The 18,602-nt window shown below is 39.4% G+C and overlaps 1 protein-coding gene across 1 annotated transcript in view; it reads left to right on the top strand.

Annotated features, from left to right (window-relative positions):
* The window catches only part of Wdr26 (WD repeat domain 26), a 37,052-nt gene that overhangs the window by 12,222 nt on the left and 6,228 nt on the right, over positions 1 to 18,602 (top strand). Inside the window, exons 6-13 of the mRNA XM_028789321.1 lie at positions 286 to 442; positions 6,007 to 6,145; positions 8,791 to 8,931; positions 12,300 to 12,419; positions 14,531 to 14,676; positions 15,099 to 15,177; positions 16,100 to 16,229; positions 18,261 to 18,446. Of these exons, the coding sequence (XP_028645154.1) occupies positions 286 to 442; positions 6,007 to 6,145; positions 8,791 to 8,931; positions 12,300 to 12,419; positions 14,531 to 14,676; positions 15,099 to 15,177; positions 16,100 to 16,229; positions 18,261 to 18,446 (1,098 nt within the window). The remainder of the gene's footprint in view (positions 1 to 285; positions 443 to 6,006; positions 6,146 to 8,790; positions 8,932 to 12,299; positions 12,420 to 14,530; positions 14,677 to 15,098; positions 15,178 to 16,099; positions 16,230 to 18,260; positions 18,447 to 18,602) is intronic.

Raw genomic sequence — 18,602 nt, forward strand, 5'->3', positions numbered from 1 at the left:
TTCTACTCATCTTCCTTTCACTTTTGTGGTATTTTTCTGTATGTGGTGTTTCCCCCTAGAAACTCTACCTACAAGATGCCGCAATACATTCCTCCTTAGTGGCTGTGTTACCGTAGCCCTTAATGAGGGTTGAGAGCGTCACCTTACGTCATCTCCCTAAGCTTGTCAATGTGAAGGAGACAGGAATATTGAGGTGACAGGAACAACGGGAGTAAATGTCTTATATACACTTTACAGTTTATTATTATTTTTATTTCTCTTTTTTTAAAATATCTTTTATTAAAGCCTATTTACCACCATCAGTGATGCTTCCCCCACGGCGTTTACAGACTCTCCTGCGGCAGGCGGTGGAACTACAAAGGGATCGGTGCCTATATCACAATACCAAACTTGACAATAATCTAGATTCTGTGTCTCTACTTATAGATCATGTTTGTAGTAGGTAAGAGAAAATTCTTTACATTTCCAATATGTTACCACTTTACAGATGGATTTATGAACCTTACTGGAGTACTTTCTAGAGTTTCTTTGTATAGCTTGTATAACAGTTTATACTTGATTAACACTTAATTCACAGAAAACTCCAGGGCTACTAAAATGAAAGCTTAGTAGAAAAAAAAATCATAAAAAATTAGTTTCTGTCGTATAAGCCTGTGTTGATGTAGTATGCCACAGTTGGGAGCTGAAGCCCAAAGACCAAGTTTTTGTGTTTTGTCTGTAGATTTGGTCACCTGTGTTCAGCGGTTAAACTATGCACCAAATTAAAATCTCTGCATATAAATACCATGGAAATACTTTTCCTTAATGAAAGTTCTGTTTTTTTGTAATTGAAGACTTCAAAAATGGTTAGAATAATGGGCATTACCTTTGTCTTCATGTTCACTAAGCCAGGCACATGACTGAACTTGGAAGAATTCAAGTTTGCCTTTTGATGTTGAGTTGTTTTTGTTTTTTTAAGTAAAAATGTCTTTTCTGTTTTAATGACGCTCTCCAAAATTAAATCAGAACTTTAAAGTTAAAATACCAATATAGAAATTTTAAAAACCCTTTCAAACTCTAGAAAAACAGGCAGCTGACATTTTTTTCTGATGATATTCATTGAAGAATTAATGAAAGTATTAAATTTCAGTAATGGGAAAACAGAAGTGTGTATGTGGGACAAAAAGGAACAGCCAGTAACACACGTAGATACCAGTTTAAAATAATGTTGAGGTGTGTTTAAATTAGGTGTTTTACTTTGGTTTTTGTATTTCATTAGTGCTGGGAAATAGAACATAAGTCCTTTCAAATGCTAGTCAAAAGCTCTGTCACCGAGCTACACCCCAGCCCTACAATCTGCCTGTGTGTACAGTTGTGACATCACTCACCACACTTAGGAAAAACTGTGTGTGCTGTTGCCCTTATGAAATGCTGCTGCTCATGAAGTCCTGGGTTGGGGCTTGTGTGAGGCACTGCTCTGCTAGGAAGTGATCAGTGCTCACTTTCAGCCCCTCCACTACTTAACACCCCTTGACTTATTTGGGAGATTTTTAAATAATTTCCTGTTTAAATTGGGGTCAGAGGGAGATAATCGAGTAAAAGGCTCTATAGTCAGTCCCTTGTTTCATGGCTCCTGTAGGTAGTTGGAAACTGTCAAAATTAAGGCCATTGTAGACCAAAGTCTCTGTGGCTCAAATTAATTTCTACTGGGACACTGAAAGGTGAAGCTAGACCTGCTGGTAGCAGGCGTATTGGAAAGTGAGAGCCTTTCCTTCCTGGGTGGAGACAACCTATGTGAAGAGGGTTTGTTTCCCTATAGACTCCTTTATTCCTGATAGCAATGTCTGGAACCAATAAACAAATACTAGTCTTCCTTTTCCATCCTTCACCTTGGGCACAGGGCTGCTCCTCAGTCCATGTGTAATTTTACTAGGACTGAAAAGTTCTTATTTTTCTAAAGTAGTTAATTGTTCTTTGGGTCTTCTTTAAGATTTTTAAAGATAAAAACATGCATACTCATGGTGCACAGACTACTTGCAGGCAAAACACCCGTACATACAAAAATAAACTAAAAAATAAGAAAATTAAACAGTTTTGCCTCGTGTTCACCACCTACCTTCAAAGGTAACTAACTCCTCATATCGTTACCAAGTACAGTTCTTTTGTCCGTGTTCTGGTTTTTCTTCTTCGGGTTTCTATAGGATTAATGCCTATAGAGAAAACAGCATAAAACTTGGTGATGTTGGTGAGGGACGGTCTGTTTACTTTAGCAACTGCTTTCCAGTTCATCTTATGTTTGCTGTAGTGTTTGAGCACTCTTTGAATGAGTATTCCAAGCTCTAGATGGATGCTCTGGCCCCTCTGAGCTCTCTCTTCCCTGCCTGTCCCTTTAGTCCCGTGTCCAGGGGATGACTTCTTTCCCCATCCTCCTTCCATAGATGATACTCCCCATAAATCTGATGACTCCTGGAAACAGCAGAGCTGCAGTTTTTCCTCTCTTGAGCCTCAGATCCATGTGCAGTTTGGCTGTTGCTCTAGATAAACATAGCAGATCCAAATAGATTTTCTCTACCTCTTTCCCCAGACCTACTAAGGCTGTTTTTTACATTTGAAATCTTTTTTATTATTTTTTTGTTTTTCACATGTATGATATATATGCTTGAGTGAATGTGTTTTTACATGTGTGGGCACTCATGTTGGGTACACATGTCTGTGTGGGTGTGTCTGTGTGGAGGCCCAAGGTTGGTGTTGGGAATCGGCCTGAGTTGTTGTTCCACTTTATTCTTTTGAGACAGGGTCTCTCGCTGAAGCTGGAGCTCACCACTCCCAGCAAATCTCTAGCCAGCTTTCTCCAGGGACTCCCTGTCTCCACTTTGAAAGGCTGGAGTTGCAGGCTGGCCATCATGTCCACCTGGCATTTACATGGGGTTCAGGCATCTGAACTCCTTCCTCTTGCTTGCATGTAAGAACTTCAGCTGCCAAGCTTTCTTCCCATCCCTGCATTTTCTATCTCAGGGAGAATCTACCTACCCAGTTTACCAAGCCGGAAAACCAGGAGCCATCCCCCGCTGTTCATTCTAGAGGTAGATTTTAAGAACACTAAGAGATTAACACCAGGCATTAATTAACTCAGTAAGTTGTACCCTTCGTTGCCAAACTGGAAAATAGAGCCTCAATTTATTTAATTCTTAAGTTTAGCTGGAGGTCTTCAAAAGAAAAGTTGATAATTTTTAGCCATCCGGTTTATTTTCTTCTAGAAAGTAGATTTTAGCATTGCAGCTAGAAATTCTCTGAAATTACATGTAAATATTGAAAGCGAACCAATTCTCTCCTCTCTGTAGAATTGGTCACGAATAGATGAATTGTGACATTGGAAAACATATGTAAGCACTGGAAAGGCTTTTATCAGTTAATATGCTCATAATTTTGGTTTTAAAGATTGACTTTGGTCAGAATGTTACTCTTAGCTGTGTTTTCTTTTGCACAGTACTAATTTTTAATACAATCTTAAATTTTAAATTCCTTTGAAGGAGACATCAACTACCAGTTGTGTATCTGAAAAAAGGCTGTTTTCAGTAACATGAAATTTGCATGTTTACTATATATAGTCTTTATTTTTAGATTTTTTTTTTAAAGATTTATTTATTTTGTATATGTGAATACATTGTCACTATCTTTACACACACCAGAAGAGGGCATCGGATCCCATTACAGATGGTTGTAAGCCACCATGTGGATGCTGGGAATTGAACTCAGAACCTCTGGAAGAGCAGTCAGTGCTCTTAACCACTGAGCCATCTCTCCAGCCCCTATTTTTAGATTTTTAAAGCAGATTTTATTTTATGTATATGAATGTTCTGCCTCTATGTACTGTGTGCATGCCTGGTGCCTACAGAGCCCAGCTGGGTGTGCTAGCTGTCCCGGAGCTGGTGTACAGACAGTTGTGAGCTGCCGTGTAGGCACTGGGGACTGACTCGGGTCTGTTTACAAGAGCAGCATGTGCTCTTAAGCACGGAACAGTCTTTCCAGCCCTGCTTTAGTCTTAATAAAGATTAAATAATAATATAAAATAACTGACAGCTGTCAGTAGATGAAATGATTTATGCCCTGTAATTTTGAGTCAATCCTTAACTTAAAATATAATTTGCTAATCTAAATGAATCTTTTTTACTGTGATCAACTTTAGGTATTTAAACTTTTTTTTATTGAAATTCAGTCTTTGAAAAATATTTAAAGTTGACATTTAGAAAATTAGTGCAGTTAATCATAAGCTCAAATTTTAGTTCAGTTACTAACAGTTTTGTGAAAATCTGGCAAGATACTTGGCTTTTTGAGCCTTGTAAAAATGGGCTCGATAAAATTTCTTTTGTCAAGTTAGTTTCAAGAATACTAATTCTTGAATGACTCAGCAGTTAAGAGTATTTGTTCTTGAGGAGGACTCAGGTTTTATTCCCAGCACTTACATGGTTAACAGCTGTGTATAACTCTAGTTCCAGGGCATCCAGTGCCCTCTTCTAGCTTCTGTGGACACACTGCACATAAGGGGTACACAAACATAAACGCAGACAAAACACCCATATACATGAGACAAAAATAAAATTTAAAGCAATATTTTTTGAAAGGTGTTACATACAGTACTTGGTACTGTACTTGCCAATACTTGTTTAATAAAATACAAATATGTATAATTTTGGTTCAGTGAAAAATAACTTTAATGTTGATGCAATTTTTAGTTAAGTATCTAAAAGTTTAAAGTTGCCAAGTATTGCCTCCTCAAGTTAATTGTAGCCTGTCAGGCTGATGAGTTGACAGTGCACGTCTTCTCTATGTGCATACCAATACACTTTTCTTTTGAGATGGTCTTGCTGTGTTGCCAGTACTGCTCTCAAACTCTTGGGCTCAGGTGGTCTTCCTGCGAGAACTTCACAGGTGCTGGGGCCATAGGCTCATGCCACTATGTTAGCTCCTGTTATTTATTGGTAGGAAAAAAAAAATAGAGAAGACTGTTGAAGTCTTTGGTGATAAATTTAAAAGTGTGACCTAAAGCAAAATCAAGCCTGCTTGCCTACTATTAATCCAATACTTGGAAGACTGAGGCCAAAAGATGAAGAGTTTCAGATGAGACTGAGCTACAGTAGTAAGAACCAGTCTCAAAATGGAGTCAGAGGTCTGGAGAAATGGCCCAGTAGTTAAAAGAGCACTTGCTGTTTTTGCAGAGAAATGAGTTTGGTTCCCAGTACTCACATAGTGGCTCACAAATGTAACTTCAGTTCCAAGGAACCTGACACCCTCTCCTGGCCTCCACAGGATACAGGAAGCATGCATATGAAGCACACACATATATGCAGGCGAAATACTCACAAACACATTCCCTGCAAGAGTTGTTTTGATCCTTCCATCATGTGGGTCCCAGGAGTTGAACCAGGTTGTCAGGCTTGACAGCAAGCACTTCCCACCCCATTGAGCTGTCTTGCCAGCCCCTCTCTTCAGTTTTCAGTGAGTGTGCATGCATGTCATAGTTGGAGGCAACAGGCAGTGCTGGGATCGAGGGAATGTCCGTAAGTCAGCTGAGCAGCAGCACTTACATTCTCACTGCTCCTCCGTCTCGTTTGTCATATCAAGTCTTTAACAGTAGCTTACCGATTTTATGTGCTTAAACATGCCGGGTGACTACTTATTCCTTGTCCAACAGCCGCCATTCATCCATAAAGTGGATAAACATAATTCCTGAAGAATAATAATGTATATGAATTGTCTTAATCAGACCAAGTAGCCTTCAGAAGGTAGCAAAAAGGTAAACTTTAGGTTGAAGTAGATTTTATATTAACACATTTTCATTAGAATTGGCTTGAAGAAAAAAAAGTACGTGTTGTTAGAGTGTCTTATTTTTCAACATACTAAAGTAAATTTGATTCTTGAGTTGTAAATGCACTCATATTTATATTGAGGTTCATGATATGATCTCCAAAAGTCCTCTCAGTTGTTAAATGTCGAAAGAATAATTATGTGTGGATTTGTTTGTTTTAGGAGGCAGTTTCCCTGTTACACTCAGCAGATCCTTACAGAGCATTGTAATGAAGTGTGGTTCTGTAAATTCTCTAATGATGGCACTAAACTAGCAACAGGATCAAAGGATACCACAGTTATCGTATGGCAAGTTGATCCGGTATGTATTAGTGTGTGTGTGTGTGTACATGCATAGTTTAGATTTGTGTGTGTGTGTCAGCGTATCGTGTGTGTGCCTTTCTTGCATAGGCCTGAAGAATGCATCCGACCCAAGTTACGTATGACTGAACCACAGTGTAGATTCCAACACTTTAAACCCAGGTCCTCTGCTAGAGTAACAGTGCGGGGCTCTCTCTCTCCAGCCCTAAAAGGGGGGGTACTTTTGAATCTGACTTCACTGGTTATCTTTTTGTTCTTATTTTCTGAGACAGGTTTCTCTGTGTATCCCTGACTGTTCTGGAACTCACTCTGTAGACCAAACTGACCTCGAACTCAAATCCACCTGCCTCTGCCTCCTAAGTGCTGGGATTAAAAATGTGAGCCAACACTGCCCGGCTACTTACCTATTTGTTTTTAATATATGTATGTCAAAGTAGTCTTCTGCAAGTCTTATTTTGGTCATATTTGTCACTTGATTTTATTTATTTATTTATTTATTTATTTATTTATTTATTTATTTATTTATTTATTTTGAGACAGGTCTTTATTCAGTTTTCCAGACTTTTGTAGAACTCAAGACTCTCCTGACCCAGCCTTCCTTCCTGAATATAGAGATACATCATCATACCTGACTGTTAATCACGTTTTTCTAATTTTTTTTCCCATTTGTGTTTTTCTTTATGTTTATAGATTAACATTATTCCAGTTGAACATACAGTGTTAAGCACTAGAGATTGTGCCAAGTTGGTATGCATTATGTAACTATCTGAGTGATTTGGAGGTGCTGAAATACAGTCTCCTGAATTGTGATGAGGAAACTGGGGTGAAGTGTTGAGTGCTGAGGATAATTGGTGGTACAGAGGGATCCCATGTGCAGTCTTCCCCGAGTTTCCCCAGTGATGTTTGAAAATTACTGCATGAGTTTTAAGTGTTAAATTTTCTCTACTCAGAATTGTCTTTATTACCTGATAACCTATGGATATAAATAAATGTGTTCATTTCTTCTAACCAGGTAAACATACACACATACCCAGCTTGTCTGTTATTCAAAACAGAATGTGATTTCTTTTTTTCTTTTTCTTTTTTTTTTTTTTTTTTTTTTGGTTTTTCGAGACAGGATTCCTATGTAGTCCTGGCTGTCCTGGAACTCACTCTGTAGACCAGGCTGGCCTCGAACTCAGAAATCCTCCTGCCTCTGCCTCCCAAGTGCTGGGATTAAAGGCGTGCGGCACCACTGCCCGGCCAGAAATCTTTTTTTGAGAATTATTTTATGTCTATGAGTACACTGTTGCTGTCTTCAGACACACTAGAAGTAGGCATTGGATGCCCGTGAGCCACCATGTGGTTGCTGGGAATTGAACTCAGAGCCTCTGGAAGAGCAGCCAGTGCTCTTCACCTCTGAGCCATCTCTAGCCCTACAGAAATCTTTTAACAGTTTTTTACAAGAAATGAAGTCACTGATGCCAGCTGACCCAAACAACAAACAAATGCTACCAAGGAATTTCCATATGTTGTACCTGATATTTCTGGTAGATATTTATGAGGCCACTGCCATTCTGCTTTCAGCAACTGATTGTCATAGCACGCACGCACTACTTTGGTTCTGGGCATAGAAGCGTGCAATAACTCAAAGTTGCAGCTGTATAATTAGCTTAGGTTGTGAAAGTTGATTACCTGGGAAATAAAAGGCAAAGCAACTAAGGTTGTAGTTTACATTGATCTCTTTTTTTTATTGTTTGTTTATTGAGACAGAGTCTTTCTCTGTGTGTAGCTATGGCTGGCCTTGAACTCAGAGATCTACCTGCCTTTGCCTCAGGAGTGATGGGATTAAAGACTTGTGCTACCGTACTGTGATATCATGTTGATATCACAGTATTAATGGTAAAAGACATGTCCACAGAAAAGTGCCTACATAATCTTAGCCATTTTGCTCTTAACGTTCAAAAATATAGAAACCAAATAGAGAAAATGTTTGTAAAATGGAGTACCACTCAATAAAATTAGATACCCTATGGCATGAATGAATCACAGAGACATTGGAGTGAATGAAAGAAGCCAACTAAAAGAGACTCTATTGTGTTAATTTATCATATGAAATACCCAGAATAGACAACAAATCAATAAAAACAAAGGAATCATTGCTAGAAACTACGGGGAAAGAAATGATCACTACCAGACACAAGATTTTTTTGGGGGGGTGATAAAAATGTGATTAGACATTGGTAGATGTAACTGTTGAACTTTATTCCCTAAGAGGATGTATTTTATGCATTCATGTGTCTGTTAAGTTTTCCACATTTTTAAGAAGAGCTGACTTTTGGTATGCACATCTACTTTCAGTCTCAAGTTTTCCCAGAGCAAATTCTGTGGCAGTTTCATATATTTATATAGTACACATCTTGTCTAGAGTAGGCAGTTAGTCGATGTTAGGGAACGTCTGAAGCAAGTTGCCGAGCTCACAACTTCTTGTTATAGTAGGTAGGTAGTCAGTGTGAGTGAATATCTGTGAAGCAAGCTGCCGAGCTTAAGCGAGATTGTCACAGAAACATCAAGAATAAACGAGGCCACCCATGTGCTAAGTTCTTATGCTGGAGAATGATAGCTGTCAGGGTGGGAGTTAACCATATTGTCTGTTTTGTTTTTTAGGATACACACCTGTTAAAACTGCTTAAAACATTAGAAGGACATGCGTACGGTGTCTCTTACATAGCGTGGAGTCCAGATGACAGCTACCTTGTTGCTTGTGGTCCAGATGACTGCTCTGAGCTTTGGCTTTGGAATGTACAAGTGAGCAAGTTCTATCCTTGATTTAAGACCAACATGCTCTTAATACATAGATTTGTTAAAACTCTTATTCTTGTTCAGCATAGTGGACCTTCCTTTAATCCCAGCACTCAGGAGGCAGAGGCAGGCAGATCTCTGACTTTGAGGACAGCCTGGTCTACAGAGGGAGTTCCAAGTCAGCCAGGGCTACACAGAGAAACCCTGCCTCTAAGGGAAACAAAACAAAACCAAAGAAAGGAAAAAAAGAAGAAAAAAAAACATTATTCTTGGTTTATAAAACAAAACCCTTTAACCTAAATTACTATAACTTGTCTCCTGTAAGTTATAGTGCTTCAAGTGTTCAGAGCACAGGTGTTTAGATTTATAAATTTAAATATATTTAGGGCAGTAAAGCTTATTTTATTAAAGGACGATCAGTAAGCATTTCCAACATGTTTTGCTTTGCTCAATGGAATTTATACTGATGAATCAGAAAAAAATTTTATGTTTTCATTATTATATGTAAAATGTAAAATATCTGTTAAATATAATTTCATATTTTGATGGCAAGTACACCATCTCTCAGCCTACATTTAATAGTCTGAGCTAGTTTAGTGCCACTAAAGAATGTTCTAAGGGGCTGGTGAGATGGCTCAGTGGTTAAGAGCACTGACTGCTCTTCCAGAGGTCATGAGTTCAAATCCCAGCAACCACATGGTGGCTCACAACCATCTATAATGATATCTGATTGCTCTCTTGTGGGGTATCTGAAGACAGCTACAGTGTACTTACATATAATAAATAAATAAATAAATAGTTTTTAAAAAAAAAAGAATGTTCTAAGAACATACTTTCATATTACTTTTTCTAACTTAAAATTTAATTTATGATACTATCTTAGAAAAACTTGGCATTAGATTTATTCTATTTTACATGTTTTTGAAACCCCATATTCAAAATTTAAACTCTTGAGTAAAAAATGATAATCTATGGTTTGAGTATAAAAATAAAACTCGATGGGATAAACCTTTGGATATAGTAACTGTTAATACAAGACCAAAAATAATACACCAAACAGGGTGTGGTGCCGTACACCTTTGATTCCAGCACTTGGAAGGTGGAGGTAGGGGCAGCTCTTAAGTTCAAGGCACCCTGGTCTGCATAGCCAGGAAAACTGGGACTATATTAAAAAAAAAAAAAAAATGTGATACTTGACAGAGGTGACTCAAGGAGCAGGGGAGCCATGGACAAGAGAGTGCACACTGACCAGAGGCACGGTCTCATGCTGTCTGAGGAGGGTGCTACTGCTTCCTCGGAAGTCACCATGTGGTGCAAGAACCAAACCTGGAAGAACAAGTGCTCTTAATAATGGACGTGCCGTCTCCTACACCTCTTACTTTCTAACCCACATCTCATTTTGTTCCAAAAATGTCTTTTACGCTATTTGTATCAAGTTAGCAATTAACCACTGTTAAGTTTGGGTTTAGGGAGATTGCAAAACAGGGATAAAATTGGAATAAAACAGAGTGGATCTGATCTAAATGATCTCTCCCCTTCCCCTTTAAAGCTTTTTCCTCTTCCTAAGTAGGCTATATAGTATTATAAAGGATACATGACTGGTACTTGTGTGGTCAGTACTTGAGTCAGGGTTTAGTTTCTGGGTTATGGTTAGTATGATATAACTGTTCCTATGCACTCTTTGTTAAGGCTTTCTTTTTTCTAGAAGAGTAGTCTTTTAAGATGTCTGAAGATGCTGGTGGTGGTGGTGGTGGTAGTAATGATGGCAGCACATGTCTTTAAGCACTGTGGAGGCAGAAGCAATCAGATCTCTAGGCTCTAGGCCAGTCAGGACTGTACAGAGAAACCAAATGAATGAACAAATAAATACCAAAACAAGAAACTGCTTGTGTTTACCATAGGTTCCTAATGGAATGACCTCATCTCTGTGCATAGAGTTACTGTTTTAATGGATTTGTTAGAAGTAGACACTCAAGGGGCTAGAGAGATGGCTCAGTGGTTAAAAGCACTGACTGCTTTTCCAAAAGTCCTGAGTTCAGTTCTTAGCAATCACTTGTTGGCTCACAACGATCTATAATGGGATCTGCTGCCCTCTTCTGGCACACAGCTGTATATGCAGATAGAGCACCATATACATTAAATAAGTAAACCTATAAAAGAAAAGTATATACTCAAGATTTAGGTGCTTTTTAAACTTTTTTACCTGTTTTGGTCAAGTGACTAAAGCAGCAGTTGAGTAGCTGAGGAAAGGTGATAGCTTAGGGAAAGATTTCGATGTCAAATTGGGTTTTTCACTTGTTTTGTCTCTGTTCCTCTCATATAAGAGAGACATCCCATTTTCTGTTGCATGCCTCTTGTGCCTTTACCCCTGATCACACCCTCTGTTTCCCCTCTTACTTTACCTCTTAAGTACCCAGTCCTCACGGGACACTTGTACCCATGGTCTTTTTGTTATGCCTATGGCAGCAATTGCCTCTCAGATCCTGGTTCTAATCCCTGAACAAAATAGAGCAAGACCAGATGAAATGGTGTGTGTACTGTCTCCTAAGTGGAATAACTTAGAACATATAACAGGAGCATGTCTGAGGCTTAAGCACTAAACAAGCTTGCTTAGTTGGAAGCACCATAGAATGCTGAACAGTTCAGAGGTTTGTTCTTTGTTCTGCTTTATATTGAAATAAAGTTATATATTACAAAAAAGTCTTCTTTTCCCATCTTCCCTGCTATATTGTGAACATTTGAATATGAAATTTAGTACATAAAATTGTCCTTAGCATATTTAAGAGCATATCTTTACTACCCATTAATCCTGTTCTTAAAGAATTGCTAGTTGCATTAATGTAGGATGTTTTAGGTAAAATTCATAAAGAATTTTGGACTGAGAAGCTTTCAGGTGTGTGACTTGGGGGCTTTTCATTGCCTTGATTGTGAAAAATTGTTAGTTTGTAAATATAATTCTTTTTTTTTTTTTCTTTCTTTCCTTTTTTTCAAGACAGGGTTTCTCTGTGTAGCCCTGGCTGTCCTGGAACTCACTCTGTAGACCAGGCTGGCCTCGAACTCAGAAATCCGCCTGCCTCTGCCTCGCAAGTACTGGGATTAAAGGCGTGTGCCACACTACCCTGCCAAATATAATTCTTTTAAGATAAAAATATTAAAATTCACTAAAGCTTATCTAATATCTGAACTTGTTAATTTTTCTTTGCTGTAGTCTTGTTTCTGCCGAGGCTGCAAAATGTGTTTCTCTGATCAGAGTCTGCTTCAGTTACTGTCTCTCCTTTCTGTCTCCCCTCCTTCCTCTTCCTTTCTAGTCTTTTTCTTTCAACCCCTTAGAGACAAATCTCAAACATCTTATCCACAGTTTTATTTCCTTATAGACGGGAGAATTAAGAACAAAAATGAGCCAATCTCATGAAGACAGTTTGACCAGTGTAGCCTGGAATCCAGATGGGAAGCGCTTTGTGACAGGAGGCCAGCGTGGTCAGTTCTACCAGTGTGTAAGTACTGAGTGCTCCCTGCCAGGGTCTGACTGTTTCAAAGTAAGTTGTTTGTTTGTTTTTTTTTTTTAAATATTTATTTATTTATTTTATTGATGAGTACATTGTAGCTGTCTTCAGACACACCAGAAGAGGGCATCCAATCTCATTACGGATGGTTGTGAGCCACCATGTGGTTGCTGGGATTTGAACTCAGGACCTCTGTAAGAGCAGTCAGTGTTCTTAACCACTAAGCCATCTCTCCAGCCCTGTTTGTTTGTTTTTAATGGTTATTTAAATTTATGCTTTCCAGGAATAGTGGCACATGCTTTAAGTCACAACCCTTGAAAGGTGGAGGTAGACAGACCTCCATGAGTTTTACAGGCTAGCCAAGGCTGTATAGTGAGAGTCATCCCAAACAAGAAGAAAATAAAATAAAAACAGATTCATTTGACACACATTTTATGAAAATCTATTTTACCTTCTTCTTAATAGAATATTTGTTACTTTTCTTCATATTTTTAAAATTATTTCACGTATTCATGAAAAGTGTGGAATTAGCTATACTCCTGGTATTTGGGAGGTAGAGGTGGGTGGAGCTCTTGAGTTCTAGGTCAGCCAGGATTACATAGACTCTGTCTCAAAAACAAAGGTACTAATTTAAGACTGAAAATTTCAGCAATTTCTTTTCAGTAGCTTTAGACCTTTGTAAGTAAAACACTACTAGCAAGGCATGGTGGCCCATGCCTATAATCCCTGCACTTGGGAGACTGAGATAGGAAAATTGCACAGTTAGAGGATAGCCTGGGCTATAGGGAATTAGATACCAACATGGACTATAAAGTGAGAGACCCCATCTCAAGAAATAAACAAACAGTATTTGTAGGGCTGGGGATATAGTTCAGTTTGTAGGTGTTGCCTAACATACACAGAGCTCTGAGTTTGCTCCCCAGGACCCAGTAAAACTAGGCATGCATGGTAGCACACACTGCAATTGTAGCACTTGGGAAATAAAGACAATAGGATCCTAAGTTGAAGGTCCACCTTGGCTGCATGCTCAGCCTGGAATTTATGAGACCTTGTGTGGAACAACAACAAACCCACAAGAATGCTGATTTTTAATGAATAGACTAAATAGAACTATCTGAATAGTAAAAGTGATAAATGCTAGGCTGAAGGGTGGCTCAGCGGTTGAACGTGCAGTGCTCTTCCATAGGACCTAGGTTGGGTTCCCAGCACTTGTGTTGGGTGGTTCACAGCTGCCTCTGACTGACTCTGCTTTCAGAGGGTCCAGTGTCCCGGTCTATCTTTGTGAGTCACTCTCCCATGTTCACACACCCTCACAGAGACATAATTTTTAAAAAATCCTTTTAAGAAGTGGTGAGTGCTGACAGAATTTTCTAGTCATTTAAAGGATCTAATGGTCAGCAGCCATTGGGTTGATTGGGATTTTGTTATTGGTGTTTTGGAGGCAGGGTTTCTATGTAGCCCTAACTATCGTAACACTCCCTATGTAGACCAGACTGTCCCCAAACTCACAGAGATCTTCCCACATCTGCCTTCAGAATGCTGGGATTAAAAGCATGTACCACCATGCCAGGCAATTCTAAATTAATTAATTAAGCTAAGGTAAATAGTCCTGTAACATGCTATGAGTGAAGTGTCCTTGGGCTGCGTAGTGTCCACCTGTCAGTCACATCACTGTTGCACATGACTAATGGTTTTTTTCAGATTATTTTTAATTTTTTTTTCTCACTGCATCACCTTAGTTAGGTGTTTAGAAAGAGTCATAGTTGTAGTTGATCTTTGTGGAATCACACAGATTTTAAAAGGCTCTGTAACAGCCTGCTTTCCTTCTGGGTAGACTACCATGCACTACACTTCAAGGGCAGCTCACTAGCATTCTAGGATGTTCTGGATAGCTACTGAGACTCGTTTAGGAGAGTCATCGTTGTTTACCTTAGCAGGTTACAAGCTGTTGTTAGTTCTCCTTTTTCCTGTCTCAGTGCTGCGTGTCACAGACCTTAGTCAAGCTCCATCGGTTAGCTCCTCTTCAAGTTGTTCTCAGAAAGCAGTGCCAGGCGTCTCTGAGTGGTTTGTTGTTGTTTTGGCTTTTTTGTTTTTCTGATTAGGACCTGGATGGGAATCTTCTGGACTCGTGGGAGGGAGTGCGAGTGCAGTGCCTGTGGTGCTTGAGTGACGGGAAGACGGTGCTGGCTTCAGACACACACCAGAGGATCCGCGGCTACAACTTTGAGGACCTGACAGATAGAAACATGTAACTAGCACTTGCTTTCCATTAGAAAAGGTTGAAATTGGCCAGATGTAGTGGTGGTACGTGCCTTTAATCCCAAGACTTGGGTTGCAGAGGCAGGCGGACCCGTGAATTTCAGAGCAGCCAGGACTGCACAGAGAAACCCTGTCTTGAAAAGAGAGAGGGCTTGGGGGGGGGGGTGAGGAAGGAAGGAAAGAAAGAGATGTTCTAATTTATACCAAAATGTGTATTTAGTTGGGCTTTTTCAGAAAAGCAATTTCTTTTATTGGTAATTTGAATTGGCATTTAGGTGGTATGTGTTAACTCATTCTGATTGACATATATATGGCAAAATATCATTTACACTATAGCGTTTTATAGTCTGTCATAATTTGAAATTCTTGACTCTTCATTTGCTGCTCCTGACCATTTATTTCTGATTACAGAGTACAAGAAGATCATCCTATTATGTCATTTACTATTTCAAAAAATGGCCGATTAGCTTTGTTAAATGTAGCAACTCAGGTATGTTTTTTTAAACAACATTTTAAAAATATTTTAGTGAAAATTCGCTTTTGTTGTTTATAAAAGTGTTAAATATCTGTGTTTAGTGCTTAAATGTGTAGGGATCGGCAATAAATTAGTTGAAATACTGACATTTTCAACAAATAGAAAATGACAATGCTTCGGTAGAAAAGGAATATTCACAATTACTGTTGACTCTATTGAGACTGGGTGTGATAGACCACACCTTCCATCCCAGAAATGCCTGGTGTACATAGCAACTCTAAGCCACCTGGGTTAGATTAGTGGTTCTCAGCCTCTGGGTCACACACAACCCCTCTTTAGTTGGAATAAACTTTTCATGGGGTGAGCACATATTAAATATCCTGCATATTAGATATTTACAATAAGATTCATAACAGCAGCAAAATAACAGTTATGAGTAGCAACAAAATAATGTCATGGTTGGGGATCAGCACACCACAAGGAACTGCATTAGACGATTTCAGCATTAGGAAGCTTTAGAACCATTGGGCTCAATGTCTCTTAAAAAACAAACTACTAAGCTGAGTGATGTTGTATGTGCCTGTACTCGGGAGGGCCAGGTATAGTGCTCAGTACTTTAATCCCAGCATCAGGGCAGCAGAAGCAGGTGGATCTCTTAAGTTTGAGGCCAGCCTGTTCTACAGAGTGAGTTCCAGTTTTACACAGAGAAACTTTTATTTTTTTTTTAAAAAAAAAAAAAGAAAGAAAGAAACAAACAAACAAAGGATGGTGGTGGGTTGGATTTCGGAGGCTATTCCTGGGACATGGTGAGATTAACTTTAAAAAAAAAAAAAAAAAAAAAAAAACCCCCCCCAAGGGAGCAAAACCTATAGGGCTACAGAATTGAGACCCTGTCTCAAAAAAACAACAGCAACAAAGCCTTTTTTTTTTCCTACAGGGAGTTCACTTATGGGATTTGCAAGACAGAGTTTTAGTAAGGAAATATCAAGGTGTTACACAAGGGTTTTATACAATTCATTCATGTTTTGGAGGCCATAATGAAGACTTCATCGCTAGTGGCAGTGAAGGTAAAGTATCCCTGTCCCTATTTGTACAGTTTTCTCCCAGCTTTCTAGGAAGCCGTGCTTCTCAGCAAGGGTAAGGATACGGCAGTGCATTTTTTGGTCTGTTATCCTGTACATTCTTAATGTTACTTTTTGGGGAATGGCCTGAGGAGGTGGTGGTGGTGGTGTGTTTTGGTTGTTTATTCTCTTTTATTGGTTTATTCTCTTTTGTTGGTGATTAGAGCCCAGGGCCCCAAGCTGCTCTCACTCCTTGGCTGAACCCTCCTTCTTGTTACAGTTTAGTGGTACCTATCTTAACCATGTTTTAGAAGTATGTGAGATTTTAAATCATTATATTTGTTTTTTCATGGACTGAGAGTTTTCAGAAGTTTGTAACAATCAGCTTTGCTGGTCGTAGTGGCACAATGCCATGAATCTCTGAAGGTGAAGGCAGAGCTAGGCAGATCTCTGAGTTTTGGGACAGCCAGGGCTACGCAGAACACACACCCACACCCCCCAAAAGCCAACAATACATAGAAAGTCGGGACTGTAGCTATGGCTCAGTTGGTATTGTGCTTGCCAGCACACACACGTTCTGGGTTCAGTCCTCACGCATGAGCCATGCATAGTTGCTCACACCTACAATCACAGCACTTGGACCACGTTCAAGGTGGTGGTTCAAGTTCAAGAGGCTGCATTCTCTGCAACATGGTGAGTTGGGGCGGGGGGGGGGGGGGGCAGGCGCGCAGGCAATAGCTTTTCCAGATTGATGCAGCACACAGAACACAGTCATCATAAGCCATGCCTAGTTCTGACCTTGATGGCTACAGATCCCACTTTTGCTGCCTTGTCAGCAAATAATCTTAAACATGTTCACTTGAACCATAACTCACAGGGGTCTGCCCACCTCCCAAGTTGTGGAATCAAAAATGTGAATCTGCTGGGCAGTGGTGGCGCACACCTTTAATCCCAGCACTTGGGAGGCAGAGGCAGGCAGATTTCTGAGTTCGAGGCCAGCCTGGTCTACAGAGTGAGTTCTAGGACAGCCAGAGCTACATAGAGAAACCCTGTCTCGAAAAAAACAAAAAACAAAACAAAAAAATGTGAATCTATCATCATACTTTTCAAGCCTGTGCTCTTTCATTGAAATACAGCAAACCACCAGGCATGGTAGTGTGTGCCCCGAGTCCTAGTACTTGAAACATAGAGCAGTCCACACATTCACTCACCCACAGGTTTCCACACTGACCCTTGGTTCACCAATAGATTGTCATAATAAAGTTGGATTATCCTTGAGTTCTGCTCTCAGATGAGAACCATCATCATGTAATTATCACTAAGAGGTAGTGGATTTAATTCTTTTTATGGTTATTTTATGAGATTAGCATCTTCTAGAGACTGCACTTAAAGCACAGATATAAATCAGGTAGTTTTCTGCAGTAATCCCTAAGCAGGGTTGCTACAGTGGAGAGGCTGAATGCAGTTAGACCGTAAGAAGTGACTTGACATCAAGTACAGTGTGGAGAAGCATAGGACCCATCTCATAGCATGGTGACAGTTGAATTCTCAACTGTTGTATTCTCAATTGTTGCTGCTTCTCAGTTTGAATACCTTGTCTTTACTGTCACCTAAGATCATCTCTGAGCTGTACTACACTATGTTCATATACCTTCATTTTAATTGGAGTTTTTCTGTTTAAAAACAATGGTATTACGTGTGTATGTGTGTATGTACACATGACTGAGTGCAGATGCCTGCAGAGGAGCCAGCTTGCATAACGGCAGTACGAGCCATCTTGTCCCAGATTATAATTATTTGTCAGTCATTTATGGACAAACTCTTATAAATGTGTTTGAGATTTTAGAGCTTGAACAGAAAAAAAGGTAACATGGCTTTCACAAAATTAATTTATTAAACTATCCATACTTTTTTTTTCTCCCTGTAAATTGTAATATTGAAGAATCCATTTCTGTATGTAGTAAATAGTAATTTGTGGTCAGTGATTTTGTTACTAACACAGCTTTCTAACATTTCTCTGAATTACTGTACATTTAGATCACAAGGTTTACATCTGGCACAAACGTAGTGAACTGCCAATTGCAGAGCTCACGGGACACACGCGCACAGTAAATTGTGTTAGCTGGAACCCACAGATTCCATCCATGATGGCCAGTGCCTCAGACGATGGCACTGTTAGAATATGGGGACCAGCACCTTTCATAGACCACCAGAATATTGAAGGTAAGGCCATGCAGTCCTTGTTTTCTCTAGATGAAACATTGCTCTGAGTTAACAGTACTTTTACCTAACAGTTGAAACATGGAATATGACTTTCCTTTCCTTCCTTCCTTCCTTCCTTCCTTCCTTCCTTCCTTCCTTCCTTCCTTCCTTCTTCCT

This window comes from Grammomys surdaster, unplaced genomic scaffold (genome assembly GCF_004785775.1).
Source record: "Grammomys surdaster isolate TR1022 unplaced genomic scaffold, NIH_TR_1.0 125808, whole genome shotgun sequence".
Classification (NCBI taxonomy): domain Eukaryota; kingdom Metazoa; phylum Chordata; class Mammalia; order Rodentia; family Muridae; genus Grammomys; species Grammomys surdaster.